The sequence below is a fragment of the Rhinolophus ferrumequinum genome, chromosome 9 (assembly GCF_004115265.2).
Source record: "Rhinolophus ferrumequinum isolate MPI-CBG mRhiFer1 chromosome 9, mRhiFer1_v1.p, whole genome shotgun sequence".
Taxonomy (NCBI): domain Eukaryota; kingdom Metazoa; phylum Chordata; class Mammalia; order Chiroptera; family Rhinolophidae; genus Rhinolophus; species Rhinolophus ferrumequinum.
The window spans coordinates 3903763-3917874 of record NC_046292.1 but is presented as its reverse complement, the minus strand read 5'-3'; the positions used below and the strand labels follow the sequence as shown (position 1 = coordinate 3917874).

The 14112-nt window shown below is 58.6% G+C and overlaps 1 protein-coding gene across 1 annotated transcript in view; it reads right to left on the bottom strand.

Annotated features, from left to right (window-relative positions):
• ESPN (espin) overlaps positions 1 to 13472 on the bottom strand; it is a 31342-nt gene extending 17870 nt beyond the window's left edge. Inside the window, exons 1-2 of the mRNA XM_033113708.1 lie at positions 13068 to 13472; positions 9853 to 10046 (exon numbers count right to left, since the gene is read on the bottom strand). Of these exons, the coding sequence (XP_032969599.1) occupies positions 9853 to 10046; positions 13068 to 13361 (488 nt within the window). The 5' untranslated portion in view covers positions 13362 to 13472. The remainder of the gene's footprint in view (positions 1 to 9852; positions 10047 to 13067) is intronic.
• Between the last annotated feature and the right edge of the window lie 640 nt (positions 13473 to 14112).

Below are 14112 nucleotides of genomic sequence, written 5' to 3'. Positions count from 1 at the left end.
ATAATTCACATCTAACTAGGCTAGTCCTTGCCGTCAGTAAATAGCCCACCTTTTTACCAAGGTCTACAAGGACAGGTGACCTGGACTGGCCCTACCTTTCCAGCCACACTGACACTAAGTACCCATACCTGCTGTCTGCCCTCTATGCCTTTGATCATGTTCCCCGCCACCCCCCCCAACCCCCCACCCCGTCTGGAATGCCCTTCCCTCCTTCTCCCTCTTTAAGACAGTACAGATGCCTGCCTGCCCTGGTTCTTCCAGGAAGAGCTGACCTGTCTCGACTCTGTGCCCCATACTGCTTTGGGCCCTCTCCATGGACACCTGTCATGCCTGGTTGACCATAACTAATTTTGCCTCCTCCCTCCCCCAGAAGACTGAGTTCCCAGGGGACAGAGTGGTAGGGTTGCCAAACAAAACACAGGATGCCCAGTTAAACCTGAAAATCAGATAAATAACAAGTCATATTAAAGTATAATCCCAAATATTGCATAGGATATACTAAAACATGATTTGTTGTTTATCTGAAGTTAAAATTCAATTGGCTATCCTACTTGTTTTTAATTTGGCCATCCTGCACGTGGCCACCACTTACTGAGCACTTCCGTGTGCTGTGATATTAGCAGGCAGATTCACTCTAGTGCCCTGCCTTAGGTCCTATTGTCATTCCCATTTGCAGAGGGGCAGTAGCAAGCCTAAAGTCACACAGCTGGCAAGTGGCATGTGAATGCACATCTGTCTGTGTGATACAGCACCTGGCACACAGTAGGCATGCAGGGAGTGAAGAGAGGGCATTCCATCCCTTCACTCCCTGGAGGCTTCCTGGGGCCTAGTGTGGAGCTGTCCACCGCCCCTCATCCCTGTTCCCTAGCTCCACAGAAGAGGTCCTAACTGGGGGACAGGGAACCAGCCCCATGAGATGGAGTGCTGCTGGGAGATAGGGAAGCTGGCCTGGCCAGTGGCTGAGCCTCAGTTTTTCTGACTTCACAATGGGTGCAGACAGCCCAGGGTGCAGTTACCAGAGTCGGCCACAAGGTGGAGCCACAACCTAAGCTCAGACACAAGAGCTGCCCACTGCCTGCCCCAGTGACTCTAAACTCAGGGTAGGTGCTGCGTCCTCCCGTGTTGGATCAGCCTTCGGTGCCCCAGGAAGTGCAATTCTTCATGCAACTTCACGCCCTCTCACCCATCTGTCTCCGCCACGTATCCACTCACTTCATCAATCACATGCTCCATCCACTCCCTCCGCCCTCCCTCATCCAATTGCCAACACCATCTATTAACATGGGCACCAGGCCACCCATTCCTCCTCTATCTGCCCACTCACTCACCCTCTTGTCACCTCCACCATGACTTGTCCCCTCCCTCTCACCACCCCAACCTCCCAGCTGACTTCTCCCTGTCCCTAAAATCCTGGCCCCTGTCCACTACCCTGGCCCCTGACCCCAGGCCCCACCGAGCACCCAGTCCATGCTCTCTCCTTCCTCCTGATGTGGGCAGCCCCTCCGCAGACACACAGCTGCCATTCGCTGGGGATAATGCTGAGCCTGGAACTTCACACATTTGGGCAGGAATAGGGTACCACGCCTGGATGCCCTCCGTTACCCCACCCGTGTCAAGGTCAGAGTGGTGCCTACGAGCCGGCGCTGCATACGGAGGCAAAGACCATGGACCCTCCTCTCCTCAGGAAAACACTGGCTCGGGGCCACCGGCCTCCACTCCCCAGTGCCAGCGGTGCCCCCCCACCCCCACATTCACATGCCGTCAGTAACAGCCTGTTCAATATTTCATGGACCGACACTCAGTGGCCTGAATTATTCACCCCGTAACCAAGGCACGGGGTCCTGGGGATTGGAGGCTAAGGCTGGAGGGGGCCACCACCCAGGGCCCATTGGGCTCTCTCTGGGCATGCCCAAAGCAATGTACACAGGTCCAGGCGCCAGATCTGCCAGGAGCCCTGCCCTCCCAGCACCTCCTGCTTGGCAGGTATCCATGACCCAGGGGTGCCCAGCCAGCCTGAGAAGGTCTGAGAAAGTCTGAGAAGCTGTCACAGAGCAGGACCCAGGCAGGAGGGGCTGGCTGTGCCCACAGTCTCCTGCCTGGACACTGGCGGGCACCCCCCAGGTTACAGTCCCTAGTACAGGGTGAGTGCGTCCTAAATGTGTGAGCTTCTCACGGTTACGATTAGTATTGCAGCCTCGGTACTCATGACCCCCGTCGTGGAGTCACAGCTCCAGCCTGGGAGACCCCAGGACACGGGGCAGATACGGTGACGGGCCAGGGCGGGAAAGGGGGTCCCAGCCTTGTCACCCTCTTCTACCTCAGCCTGAAGGCAAGAAGGACGGCTATGCTCATGCTCTCTGGGAAAAATTATAAAAACGTGGATGAGCGTAAGGAAATAAATGAATGGATTTAGATGGAAATACGAATTTATAATAGTGATAATAATAATCGATAATACTGACAACAGGTGCCATTTATCAAACAATCGCTCAGTTCCAAGCACTGTGGTGAGCATGACACACATTCTCTCGTCTCGTTCTTGTAAAATGACCTTATGGAGTAGGTGTTAGCATTGCTCCCCTTTTATAGATGGGAAACTGAGGCACAGAGGGCTAAGATCACTTAATCAGAGAGTGGTAGAGAAGGACCTGGCTGTAAAAAGGACATTGCGGGCCGGCCCGGTGGCTCAGGCGGTTGGAGCCCTGTGCTCCTAACTCCGAGGGCTGCCGGTTCGATTCCCACATGGGCCAGTGGGCTCTCGACCACAAGGTCGCCAGTTCAATTCCTCAAGTCACGCAAGGGATGGTGGGCAGCGCCCCCTGCAACTAAGATTGAACACGGCACCTTGAGCTGAGCTGCCACTGAGCTTCCGGATGGCTCAGTTGGTTGGAGCGCGTCCTCTCAACCACAAGGTTGCAGGTTCAACTCCCGCAAGGGATGGTGGTGGGCTGTGCCCCCTGCAACTAGCAACGGCAACTGGACCTGAGCTGAGCTGGCCCTCCACAACTAAGACTGAAAGGACAACAACTTGAAGCTGAACGGCACCCTCTACAACTCAGATTGAAAGGACAACAACTTGACTTGGGAAAAAAAAAAAAAGTCCTGGAAGTACACACTGTTCCCCAATAAAGTCCTGTTCCCCTTAAAAAAAAAAAAGTGAAAGGAGATACTGGTACCCCAGTGTGTTTAAAAAAAAAGGACATTGGCTGAGCACGCCCCCACCCAAGCTGTGCCATGGTCTTGCCTCTTGTCTCTTTGGCTTCTCAAAGCGATCCATCCACTGAGGACAATAGTCATCCATAAGGCATACTTGGAGAGCCCTCAGCATGCACCTGGTGTCATGTTGTACTTTCGGATCCCTCCTCCCTGTGCCTCTGGAGGGAGGCACTGCTGGCCTGGGGTATCCAAGCACGAGTCACTGCCTAAAGGAGAGGGACCTCTGGTCTCGGGCCCCCCCCCCCCGGCTCCAGCCCATTAAGTTCCAGCCATGGTGACTGCCTCGGGGCTCCCTGCCCCTGGCCTCAGCCTCCTGCTCACCACCCTGACTCTGCAGCTCCCTGCACAGGGTCCTGGAGGGTTCTTTACCCTCCCGAGCCTCAGTTTCCACATACGGCAAACGAACATCACAATTGTCCAGCCTCTCCATGCCTCTTGGGAGAACGAAGGGGAAGCTTTGCAAAGTTTCACGTTTTCTCTGAAGGAAGGCGGGTCTGGCTTTTTTTTTCGTGCCACTGTGACATCCTGACCTGCCACCCCCTCACCCATCTTCTGGGCCACGCTATCAAACCTGGTGGTTTTCCCATCCTCATCTGACGTGGCCACTCTCTAACAGGTACCACACCCCCTCTCCTGAACACCTGCTCCTGCTGGCTTCCCAGACAAGACTCACCAGCCTCAGTGTTCTGTGCTGGGCCCTCAGCTCCCGCCCAACAGACCCCCAAATGTCGGGGTGCACTAGGGCCTCCTTTCTCAGTGCATTCTCCCCTGGTGAGGTCATCTACTTCCCGGAGTCAAAAGCCACCTCGCCCCAATGCCACACATCTCTTCAGCTTGGACCTGGAGTCTGCATCCGGCCCCCACATGTGCCCACTCGTCTGTCTATGCGTTGACCAGGCTTCTCGAAATTTCTGTGCCTAGAACAGACCTCTCCATTTCTCCCTCAAGCCCTCCCCCCACCTCGCTGCCCGGTTTCAGTAAAGAACACCAGCCACCCTTCTCCTTGATCCCAAGCCGTAGGGGTCTTTGGAGACTCTTGACCCTTAACCTACCCCGCTGTAAGTCTGAAGCTCCCTAGCAATGCTCACATAAATCATTTCTTTTTTCTTTCCTTTGGGAAGAAAGATGACATGGACAAAGTGTAACTATTAAGCACGTCACCCTCTGGTGACACAAAAGAAACATGGGATGATAGAAAGAGTTTGTTGGAAATCTTTGTCCAAGGTTGGTGCCAGCTGATTGTTACTGTTGCCACAAGGAACAAGGAGTGATCTGCCCACAAAACCAGACGCAGGTCCAACAGCGTTTTCAGTGCCCCTCCTCACTGCCCATAATTTCTGCCCCAAGGAAGGACAGAAAAGGGCTGCCACCCAAAAGGATTAGATCTCATGGTTGGGAAAGGCTGCTCCGAACAGAAGTTCACGCAGCTTGGGCAGCTCTCCCTCTCTCGTCCTCCAGTCACCTCCTGGCTTACTTGAAAAGATCCCACATTCAGGAAGAAACGCAGCCTGATGTGAGGAAGGTTCTAGAACCGTTCTAGGCACCAGGCTCCCATGCCAGATCTTCGTATGGCTGGCCCCTCTTCTTACTCAGCTCTCAGCTCCTCAGACAGACCTTCCTTGAATGCTTCAATCTAAAGAACACCCTCATCGCTTTCTACCAGACGACCCTATGTCACCTTATAGCACTTGTCACTCTTGAATTGTCTTGTGCACTTTTCATTCATTCCAGGGGCACACACATCACGAGGCTGCCACATGCCAGGACGGGCAGAGCAGTGAAAACAGCAGGAGCTGGCTCTCTCAGAACTCAGTCCCACCGGGGCTGCCAGGTGGCAACCAACACACACGTGAGCCAATAAGCAAGAACCTCTCTGAATGAGGTGGTGTCCCCAGTCTGTCTCCTTGTTCATCCCCTGAAAGTCAGCTCCGCGAGGCTGCGAGGGCCTGCTACATCCCTGGCACTGACGGGGCTGGGGGGCACCCACGATGTGCTCAGTTGCTACTTGTTGAATGAAAAAATGTGGGAGGCAGATGGGCAGCCAGGCCAGGAGCTTTGTGATGATGCTTCCTCACACCTGGCTTCAGCTGCCAGAGCAGGTTAGGCCCACCTGTCAGATGGGCCCAGGGAGGCTGGGAAGGGAGTGCTGTCTGAGGTCACATGCAGTGAGCAGCAGGCAGGGCTGTACAAGACCCAGGATTCCGGACTCGTCATTCATTCAACAAGTATTTCCTATGTGTCAGGCACTGGGCATACAGGATGGGGAATACGAGGTCTGCTCGCGTTAGTCAGGGACACAGGCGGTGAGAGAATGCACAGAGATGTAGAGAATGTAATGCCAGGTAATATAAGGGTTCTGGGAAAAATAAGGCAGGAAGACGGGGAGTAAGTGTGTGTTGTGGGGCGAGTTACAATCTAAAGGAGGCTCAGGGCGGGCCTTACTGAGAAGGGGAGCCGGAGCAAGGACCTGAAGGGAAGAGAGGCTCTCTGGGGAAGAGTTCCAAGTGGAGGGAACAGCCAGTGCGAAGGCCACAGGGCGCTGGCCTGTTGGAGCAGCAGGGCCAGGTGGGGCAGAGTAGGTGATAAGGGAGCAGCTGGAGGTGAGCTGTGGGAGACCAGATCGAGGAGGGCCTCTGTGCCATCGTATGGAAGTGGCCTTCCCTGTCAGTGAGTGGGGGGACTGGGGCCGGTTCAGCGAGCTCACCTGCATTCTCAAAGGCAGAGGGAGTCGGACAGGAAGAGGGCAAGGGCTGGGGCTGGAGAGCAGTTGGGGCCCCAGTGACCTGACAGGCTTGGACAGGGAGCTGCTGGTGGAGGTAAAGGCTGTCCCCAAGAAGAGGGGCTTCTCCTGACTCCACCAGGTCCCTCCTTTCTCAGAGCATCCACCTGGGCCAGGGTCCCCCATGTAGACATGCCAGCTCAGGCTCTACCCCAGGCACTGATGCCCAAGTGACCTCAACAAACCCCAAGGGTAGACCTGGGGCGTGGTCACTGAGAATGAATGAGGCCCCGCAGGCTGTGGAGAAACAGGTTCCCGACAGGGAAGGGGCAGCCCCAGGCCCAGACACAGACTCCAGCCTTCTAAGGGGAAGCTGAGCCATAGGCTCTGGGGTTTCCTAAAGGATGAGCAGCTAGGTTTCCTGCTCAAGGTTGGGGGGTGCCTGAACCCCTCCGGCTGGGCTATGGGAGCAGCCAGGCTCCACGAAGCTTTGCACTAAGGAAGGAAAACAGGGATTCCCAGCAAACTTGGAAGGTCCTGAGGGATTAGGACCTGGAACAAGAGTGGGAGACAGACCCAGAGAAGGGGTGCAGTTTGACTAAGGCCGCATAGTGAATCAAGGGGACCTCGGCCACTCGACTTGCTTCTCTGAAACACCCTTTCTGTATCTGTCAGCTCCATGAAGCAGGGTATTTGTTTGGTTTATTCACATGTCCCTGGGACTTAGCATATTGTGTGGCACAGAGTAGATGCTCAATAAACATCGGTTGAATGAGTCAATCTGTAAAATGGGTTGATTATAAAGCTACTACCCAGGATGACTGTAAACCTCAGACTACTGCTTGGTGCCATGCTCCCAGTTGGCACTCAGCAGGTAGGAGCTGTTCCGAGTTTATCCTGACTTCTGGCCAGGGCACTTTCCAATCTCTGTCCCGGGGCAGGGTTGGCCTCGGGCAAAGAAGGTACCTGCAGGGAGTTGGAGTTGATACAAATCTTTGGGCAGACTGGTTTTCCAGCTCCTTGTGATTGGCAGAGCGTGGGGCCTCCAGGGAAGGAAGAGCCCCGAGCCCCACCCCCCACTCTCCCCAGCCTCAGCTTGGAAGCTCATGCCAGGGGTCCCAGCTGAGCCCCAGGCTTCCCTCCGGCTGCAGCGGGAGATATTTCCTGGGTCCCAGAACCCTTCCAGCAGGATGGTCAGGAGCTCTAAGTGCTACCTGCTCTCACTCCTCTCAGTCTGACATGACTGGTTCCCCTCCACCAGCCACTGGTATTCCTGGCCAAGAGCGATGACCCTCCCAACTCCATCTTCCTTATACCCAGGGTCCGAAATGGCCCCAACCCAGCTCCTGCCAGCCTCTGTGCCTCCAGCTTAGGGACCCTCTTTCTGCAGGGAGATCAGATGGAGGGTCCCCACGGGGCAGTAGCCCCCAAGGTCACTGTGGCAATTCCTCTGCCTCTGGGAGGATTTGCCCAATAGACCGGGACAGACTGGAGAAGGGGTGGGTAGGTGAGTGCAGGGTGTTCCTGCAGTCTCAAGCCCTTTCTGACACCCCAAAGTGCAGCCTGACATTAGCTGAGGCCTCCCGAGGCCACCCAGCCCCCCTTCTCCTCCAGCAGCCTGTCATTGGCATGGCTCAAGGCCACCACCCACTGCCTCCTGGGTGGGATCGAGTTTCCCACTGGTAGGGCTGGGAGCCCTTCCTCCCTCTCCCGCCCACCAGGGAGAGCTGAGCCCTTGTGAATAATTCACAGGCTTCACAGCAGGCCCGGATGGCTCACGAGAGCAGGGGTGACGGGGAGCTGCAGGCTCTGGAGCCAGGCTGCCTGGTCCTCTGATTGTGCCCTGCAGCCTCGGGCAGCCCACAGCCTCCCCTCCCCAGCGCCCTGCCCTGGGGCTTCCAGTCTTGTGGAGGAGGAGTCTCCACCCCCAAAGTTGCAGGCTAAGTGTACAGGGGTTTCTACCTCCCCTGTCAGCAAGCTCCACCCCAATTCCCAGTCACTCCTCCTGCCTCAGCCCAACCTGGCAACCACACAAAAGTGGCCCCTTATCAGCCAGGTCACACACCACTGCAGGAACAGACCTGCTGTCCACCTCCCTGAGATTCATGGTGGCCTCTGGGAGGGGCTGGCGGTTCATTAGCCCAGGCCATCTGGCCAGAGTCAACACTCGGCCCAATCACGGCTAGCACCTGGGAGGGGCCAGGGTACCCAAGGCCAGAGTCTTTCTAAGGCTGGGGTCCCAGTCCATAGAGGGCTCAGGGCTTATCTAGGCCCCAGGTTTCTCCCTGAGGAGGGGCTCAGGGGCCAGCCGGGGGTTCCCCCGACACCCTTCCCACCCCTGTTCCTCATCAGCATTTCCAGGGGTGGTCTCAGAGCCCCCTCAGCTCACACTGTTTGGGCTAAGTTGGCATCACCACCAGCCCGGATTTTTGGGGCCCATTATATGTGATGGGGGAGGCTGGCAGGTGCAGGAGGGTGACCACAGCCCTTCCCTCCCCTCTCAGGACCTCTGGGTCCTCTATGTTAACAGAAGCATGAGAATCGCCACAGTGGGGGTGGGGGCATGTCACAGGTGCTGCTCCCCAGCCCAACCGCTAAGAGTCTAACTCGGGAGTCTGGGATCGCGCCCCCACCCAGGGGTGCTGCTGGTATGAGGTTGGGAGCCTGTTCTTGAGGGTCTTGGGGGCCTCCTACTCTAAACCCACTGACTTGAACTTGAACCAAGCTCTAGCTTGTCTGGAAGGAGAGAATTCACATGAAAGTGGTGCCAAGTGGCCCCTGGCAGGGATGGCTGTGAAGAGAACCCCTGGCCAGGGGGTGGGTGGGGAACACACCTGCTGGTCTCCCGCTAACCAAACCAGGGGACCCCTTGCTTAGTGAGATGACAGCAGCTGTCCCGGGGTCTTAGGGCTGCCTTATTGCCACACCAGCGTGCCTGGGCCCAAGAGGCTGCCGGCCGCAGCCACAGGGCCAGGCTGGCCTCCTGCCTGCTCCCTGGTTGCCAGTGGCCCTGCCACTGGATGGACCTCTCACCTGGTGGCTGCTATCCTCCTTAGGCTGTTGCCACTTATGTTCTACACACCCACTTAGATAGACAAAGGTCACTGGTCAGAGCCCCCATCTATCAGGTCCCCGAGGCCACTGGTGTCCCACGCCAGACAGGGTCTGGGCGGCTTTCCCCCAGGGCTCTTGGCTCCCCTCAGCTGTACCTAAGACCTGGTTCTGTCCCTCCCCCAGGACCCCCCATGACTCCCCTGCTCTGCATTGAGCCCCATTCTTCTACGTGCCCCCACCCCACCCTGCAGAGCTGCCTTCTCAGGCCAGCCACTCAGGCTCAGTGCCCCCGGAGGTGTGGGAGACTTCATTGTGGGAGTGGGCCGAGGGGCCACAGGAAATGTAAGCTGCGCCTGGCGAGGGGGCTGCGGGGCTAGAGGTGGGGTGTGGGCACGGGGGCAGCTCTCTCCCCTCACTCCTGGATAATTGCTATGGCTCTTCCTCCACGGCCTTCTTGACCGGGGGTCTAGGAGATGCTCCCATCTCTCACCACCCCACCTCCCCGGCCCCATTTAGAATAGTCTTGCACATTAGCACAGGCCAGAGCTAGCAGGAGCCACCTGCTGCAGGCTGGTGAGCACCCTGGAGGGGAGCAGTGACCTCGGCCTGTGTGCCCAGCCTCCCAGATGCAGCTGTGCACTGGAGAGTGTCTGCTTGCAGGGCTCTGGGGCAAGTGGCTGAGGGCAGCCTGCCAGGAGGGGCGAAATCTCAGCTTGGGTAGGAGCCATCACTGGCCTGCCACGGTGATGGCTCCTACAGACACGGTCACGCCCCTGGAGTGCTGGAGGGGCATGGCACACTTCAGGCATCCCCAGCGTCCTGGCCCACCGCCCCCAGAAACCCCCTAGGAGGGGTATCCTTACTCAGGGTGGTGCCTGATGAGAATCCTCAGGGAGGGAAAGTCTCCTTTGGCGGCAGCATAGTGGATGGGCAGGGCGCCCGTGTCTGTGGCCATGGTGGGATCCGCACCGCCGTGACGCAGCAGCCAGTCCACCACCTCGGGGTGGCCGAAGCGGGCAGCCAGATGCAGGACTGTGGCACCAGAATTGTCTTTGTCCTGTGGAATGAGAGCCCGTTAGTCCTAAAGTCTTCTCTCTGACTTAGGCCGTTTCCTGCATCACACCAGCCACTGGCATAGTTCTGTCCTCAGGCCCCTAACTGCCCCTTTGAACCGCAGTCCATAAGCTGCCCACCATGCGATCCATGGTGGGCATTCTGAGGACTGCAGCTCCTGACTGTGACGTGCTCCACAAAATGGGCTTTCAGGACGCGGCACCCTTGTCATTGTTTTAGCTCCTGGCCCAGTGCCACCGTGCTTGTTACCCGGGTGCTCCGGGAACACCTGAATGAGCAAATGAGAGCTGCTGGGCCAGGAAGGGTGGGCTGCTGAAGCTGCACCAGGCTGGCATCAGGATTGTGGGGGGCATCCCTGCATCCAACCCTTACCCTCTCCCTCTCCTCCTCCCCAGGTGCCACATGGAAAGAGGCCTCCAGCTTGGTACACCTCCATCAACACGATGTCAGTGCAGAGAACTGCCTCCCCCAGCAGACTCCCTGCTCCCGCACCGGGGAACAGGCTGTGTTCTTGCCCTGTGGAGGCAGTGGGCAGGGCCTGGGCAGTCAGCCAACGGTGGTAGGTGTGGGCTACAGGCAGCCCCTGGAAGGGGGGTCAAGCAAGACCCCCCTCCCAGGCACCCCATAGGGGGCGGGGTGACAGTCTGGCCCAGAAGGGCTGAATGTGTCATCATCCATGGACACCCCGGTGTGTGTGTGCCATGGGAGGAGGTTGGCGGGTGCTGCTTAAGTGACTTGGGCAAGGGGGAGACTCACCGAGAACCCAGAAGTCGGGACTCAGAGGCTGGATGGTGAGTTTGGGAGAGTGGGCACGGGTGCTAGAACAGAACGAGCGCCAAGTGCCCAGCACCTGGGATGACGAAGGTGGGCAGGGAGCTGGGTCAGGGCACGGGGAAGGGTTGGGGCAGTAGTGAGAGGTGGGTACGGTTTACTAGAATCAGGGAAGTAAAGCCCCTCTGCCCAGAGAGGGTCCTGGGGGACAGGTGTGGCTGAGGCAGCTGGAGGAGAACGTCTGAGGCTCCTGTGAGAAAAGAAGACAAAGAGTGGACGGAGGGTACGGGGCCCAAGACACAACCAGTAAAGTCGTATCAGGCTATGGGGGCAGGCGGCAGGCAGGCTGGCTGTGAGAAGGAGGCAGGGAGCACAGTGTGAGGCAGAAGGAGGCAGAGCGTAAACGGTTCAGGAAGCCAGGGACCATACCGAACACGCAGGCCCAGGCAGGACCAGAAGCCTGGTTCAGTCTGTCCCTGAGTCCAGGGGACGGGGCTGGCTGGAGGTGACCCTGACAGGACCATGGCGAAGTATGCCCTGAGCCCAGCTCTTGAGAAAGGCCCTCGATTCCCACTGGCCTTGGGGACCGGGAGTCTGAAGCTCCAGGGGGTCCCATTGGCTCTGGCCTCTGGGTGGGGGTGACAGTAAGAAGAGGACCCCAGGCCTATGGGCTCTGGCCTGTCCCTGAGGCTCCAACAGCTGTGTAGACCCCAGGAGCCTCACATGCTGTGGCCTGCACCCTAAATCTGCTTATCTCTCTAGGCTGAGCAGGGGCAGGATCGAGGTCACCCCCACAAACACACACACACTTCCACCCAGCACCGAAGCCTGCTGTGCTTGAGGGTGGAAGACTTGATAAGCTGGGCACAAGGCCACCTGCTCCTCTACCCCCTCTGCAATGGTTACAGAGGCTTCCAGCCAAGGCAGGACACCAGGACCACGGAGGCATGCCACCTCCCAAAAGAGTGGGCATGACCATGTGCCAGGAACTCTGATAACAGAGCCAGCCAGGAGATAAGGGGCTGGGCCGTCTCCCAGGAAGGGTGGAAGGGAGGCCTTGCCATCCTGAGGGCGAAAGAGAGGGCGGGGACCTGGCATCCTTAGGGCACAGCCAGTGGGCTCCGTCGCGCCTGCCTCTTCTTCCATATCCAGTGAACCCAGTGGTCTTGTTGACTCGAAAATCACTTCTGGTTCCTCTCTCCACTGACTTTCCCCAACAACCAGAATATCTTCTGATTTCCTACCTTCCGCCTGTGAGGCCCTCTGGGACCTGGGTCTGGTGACTTCTCCTACCCTCACCCCACTCCAAATACCTCCTTGCTGCCTCTGCGACACACAAGGATGTGTACGCCTTGGGGCTTTGCCTGTCTTGCTCCCTGTACTTGAACTATCTAACCATCACTGAGCCACTTCCTTCTCATCAGCCAGGACTCCCCGCAGAGGTCACTCCTCAGAGGGGCCTTCCCTGGCCACTTTCGCAAGCAGCTCCCTGACACTCCCCATCGCATGGCCCGCAGTACCTGATGGCACCTACTCTACTTTTTGGCCAGTGGGTTTGCTATCTGTTGCCCCGGTGGACTAGCAGCTCCAGGAGGACAGGGAAACTGCTGAGTCCCCAGGCCTAACACCTGTTGGGTGCTCTGCTCTATTTCCAGCAGGAGAGCTGCACATCAGGGCCTGAGCTGCCTCCTCCTCCAGCTCTGGGGGGCCAGGCTTACACCAGTCTGGGGGCCACTAAGTGAGACCAGATGGGGTCTTGGGTCAGGAAGATTCAGGCTGGGCTGGAGAAGCAACTTGGCACTGGGAGGCCGGAAGGGGCTGCCATCTGGGAGTCGGGTCAGGTCCTGGGAGGCCTCCGTTTACCAGGCCCACCTCCCCACCCCCCAGACCTGATCCTGGAGGCCGTTACTGCTCCGGCCCACTCTCCAGGACTCAGTGCTTTGCCCCCTACCCACATAGTAAATACTAGCCTAGCTGAACCCCATTCTCTTCTGCTTCCCCGTCACGTGGGTGCTCTTCTAGGCAGTAGCCAGGGCTTGATAGGGCATCTACCCCAGCACTCAACCCTGGAGCCCATCTCACCCAGAGCCCTTTGGAAGGAGCTCCAAAGCAGACTCAGTTGGGAAGTGCCCAACCCCACCCACCCTTGAGCCACGGCGGGACAAGGGTGTTCCGGGCCAGAACTCTCCTGGGGAGGAAACCCCAGGGCGGCCAGGGAGAAGCTCAGACCCACCTGCGCTCTGCAGCCGCCCTGCGAGAGTAGCCACTGCAGGCAGGCGAGGTGGCCAGTGGCGGCAGCGTCGTGGGCGGCCGTAGCGCCATTCCGCGCACGGGCCGCGGCGGGCAGGGCTGCCTCCTCCACCAGGAAGCGCAGACAGTGCAGCTTGCCGGCGCGGGCCGCGTGGTGCACCGGCAGCGCGTCCAGCGGGTCGCGCAGCGAGGGCCCCAGCAGGCCAGCGGCGTGCAGGGACTTCAGCACATCTAGCTCGCCCTGTCGCGCCGCTTGCAGCGCCTGTTCGAGGGCCATCGTACCGCCCGCGGCGCCGCGCCCCACGCTCAGCGCGCTTCCCGGGGCGCCATGCGCCTGTCCTCGGGCACAGGAAAAGTCCGCGGCGCGGCCGTCGGGGCCCTGCGGGTTGGAGGCGGAGCGGCTGTCCGCCCGGTCTCTGCTCCGCACTGCCTCGCCGCTCGGCTCCGCCTCCGCCGCGCTCTGGATCCAGGCCCCCAGGGCACCGGGATTAAGCCTCTGGCCCGCCCCCCGCGCCGCCTCCGTCCCGCCCAGCCCGCTCGTCGCACCGCCCCGGGGGATGGATGGCGGCGCGAGGCCCAGACTCCGGCGACAGAGGCAAGTGCGCAGAGGGACTTTTCTCCTGACTTAACCTCGCGTAAAAATGGAGACCCCAGAAAGCGGACAAACGGGGCTTGATTTCCAGAGCCACCCAGGCGCTGGCGTGCGGAGCCCGCGGACAGATTCACTTCAGACCGGTGCCCACTACGTGCGTTCCAGGCGCTGGGGACACAAACTAGCAAAACAATGATCTCAATTCCAGAAAGTGACAAGCACCGTTAGAACAGGAATACAGGGTGACAGGGGACGAGTTATAAGAAGCTATGAGGGTGGTCAGGTCAGGGTCCATCTGAGAAGGCGCCCTGGGCTGTGTTTTGAGTGGTAAGAAGCGGCATTCCAGGCAGGGGGCCAGCGGGAGCAGGCCTAACAAGTCCACAGGGGCTCTGGATCTCGGCCCCAGTGTGTACAACAGATGCTGGGCTCTCAGACC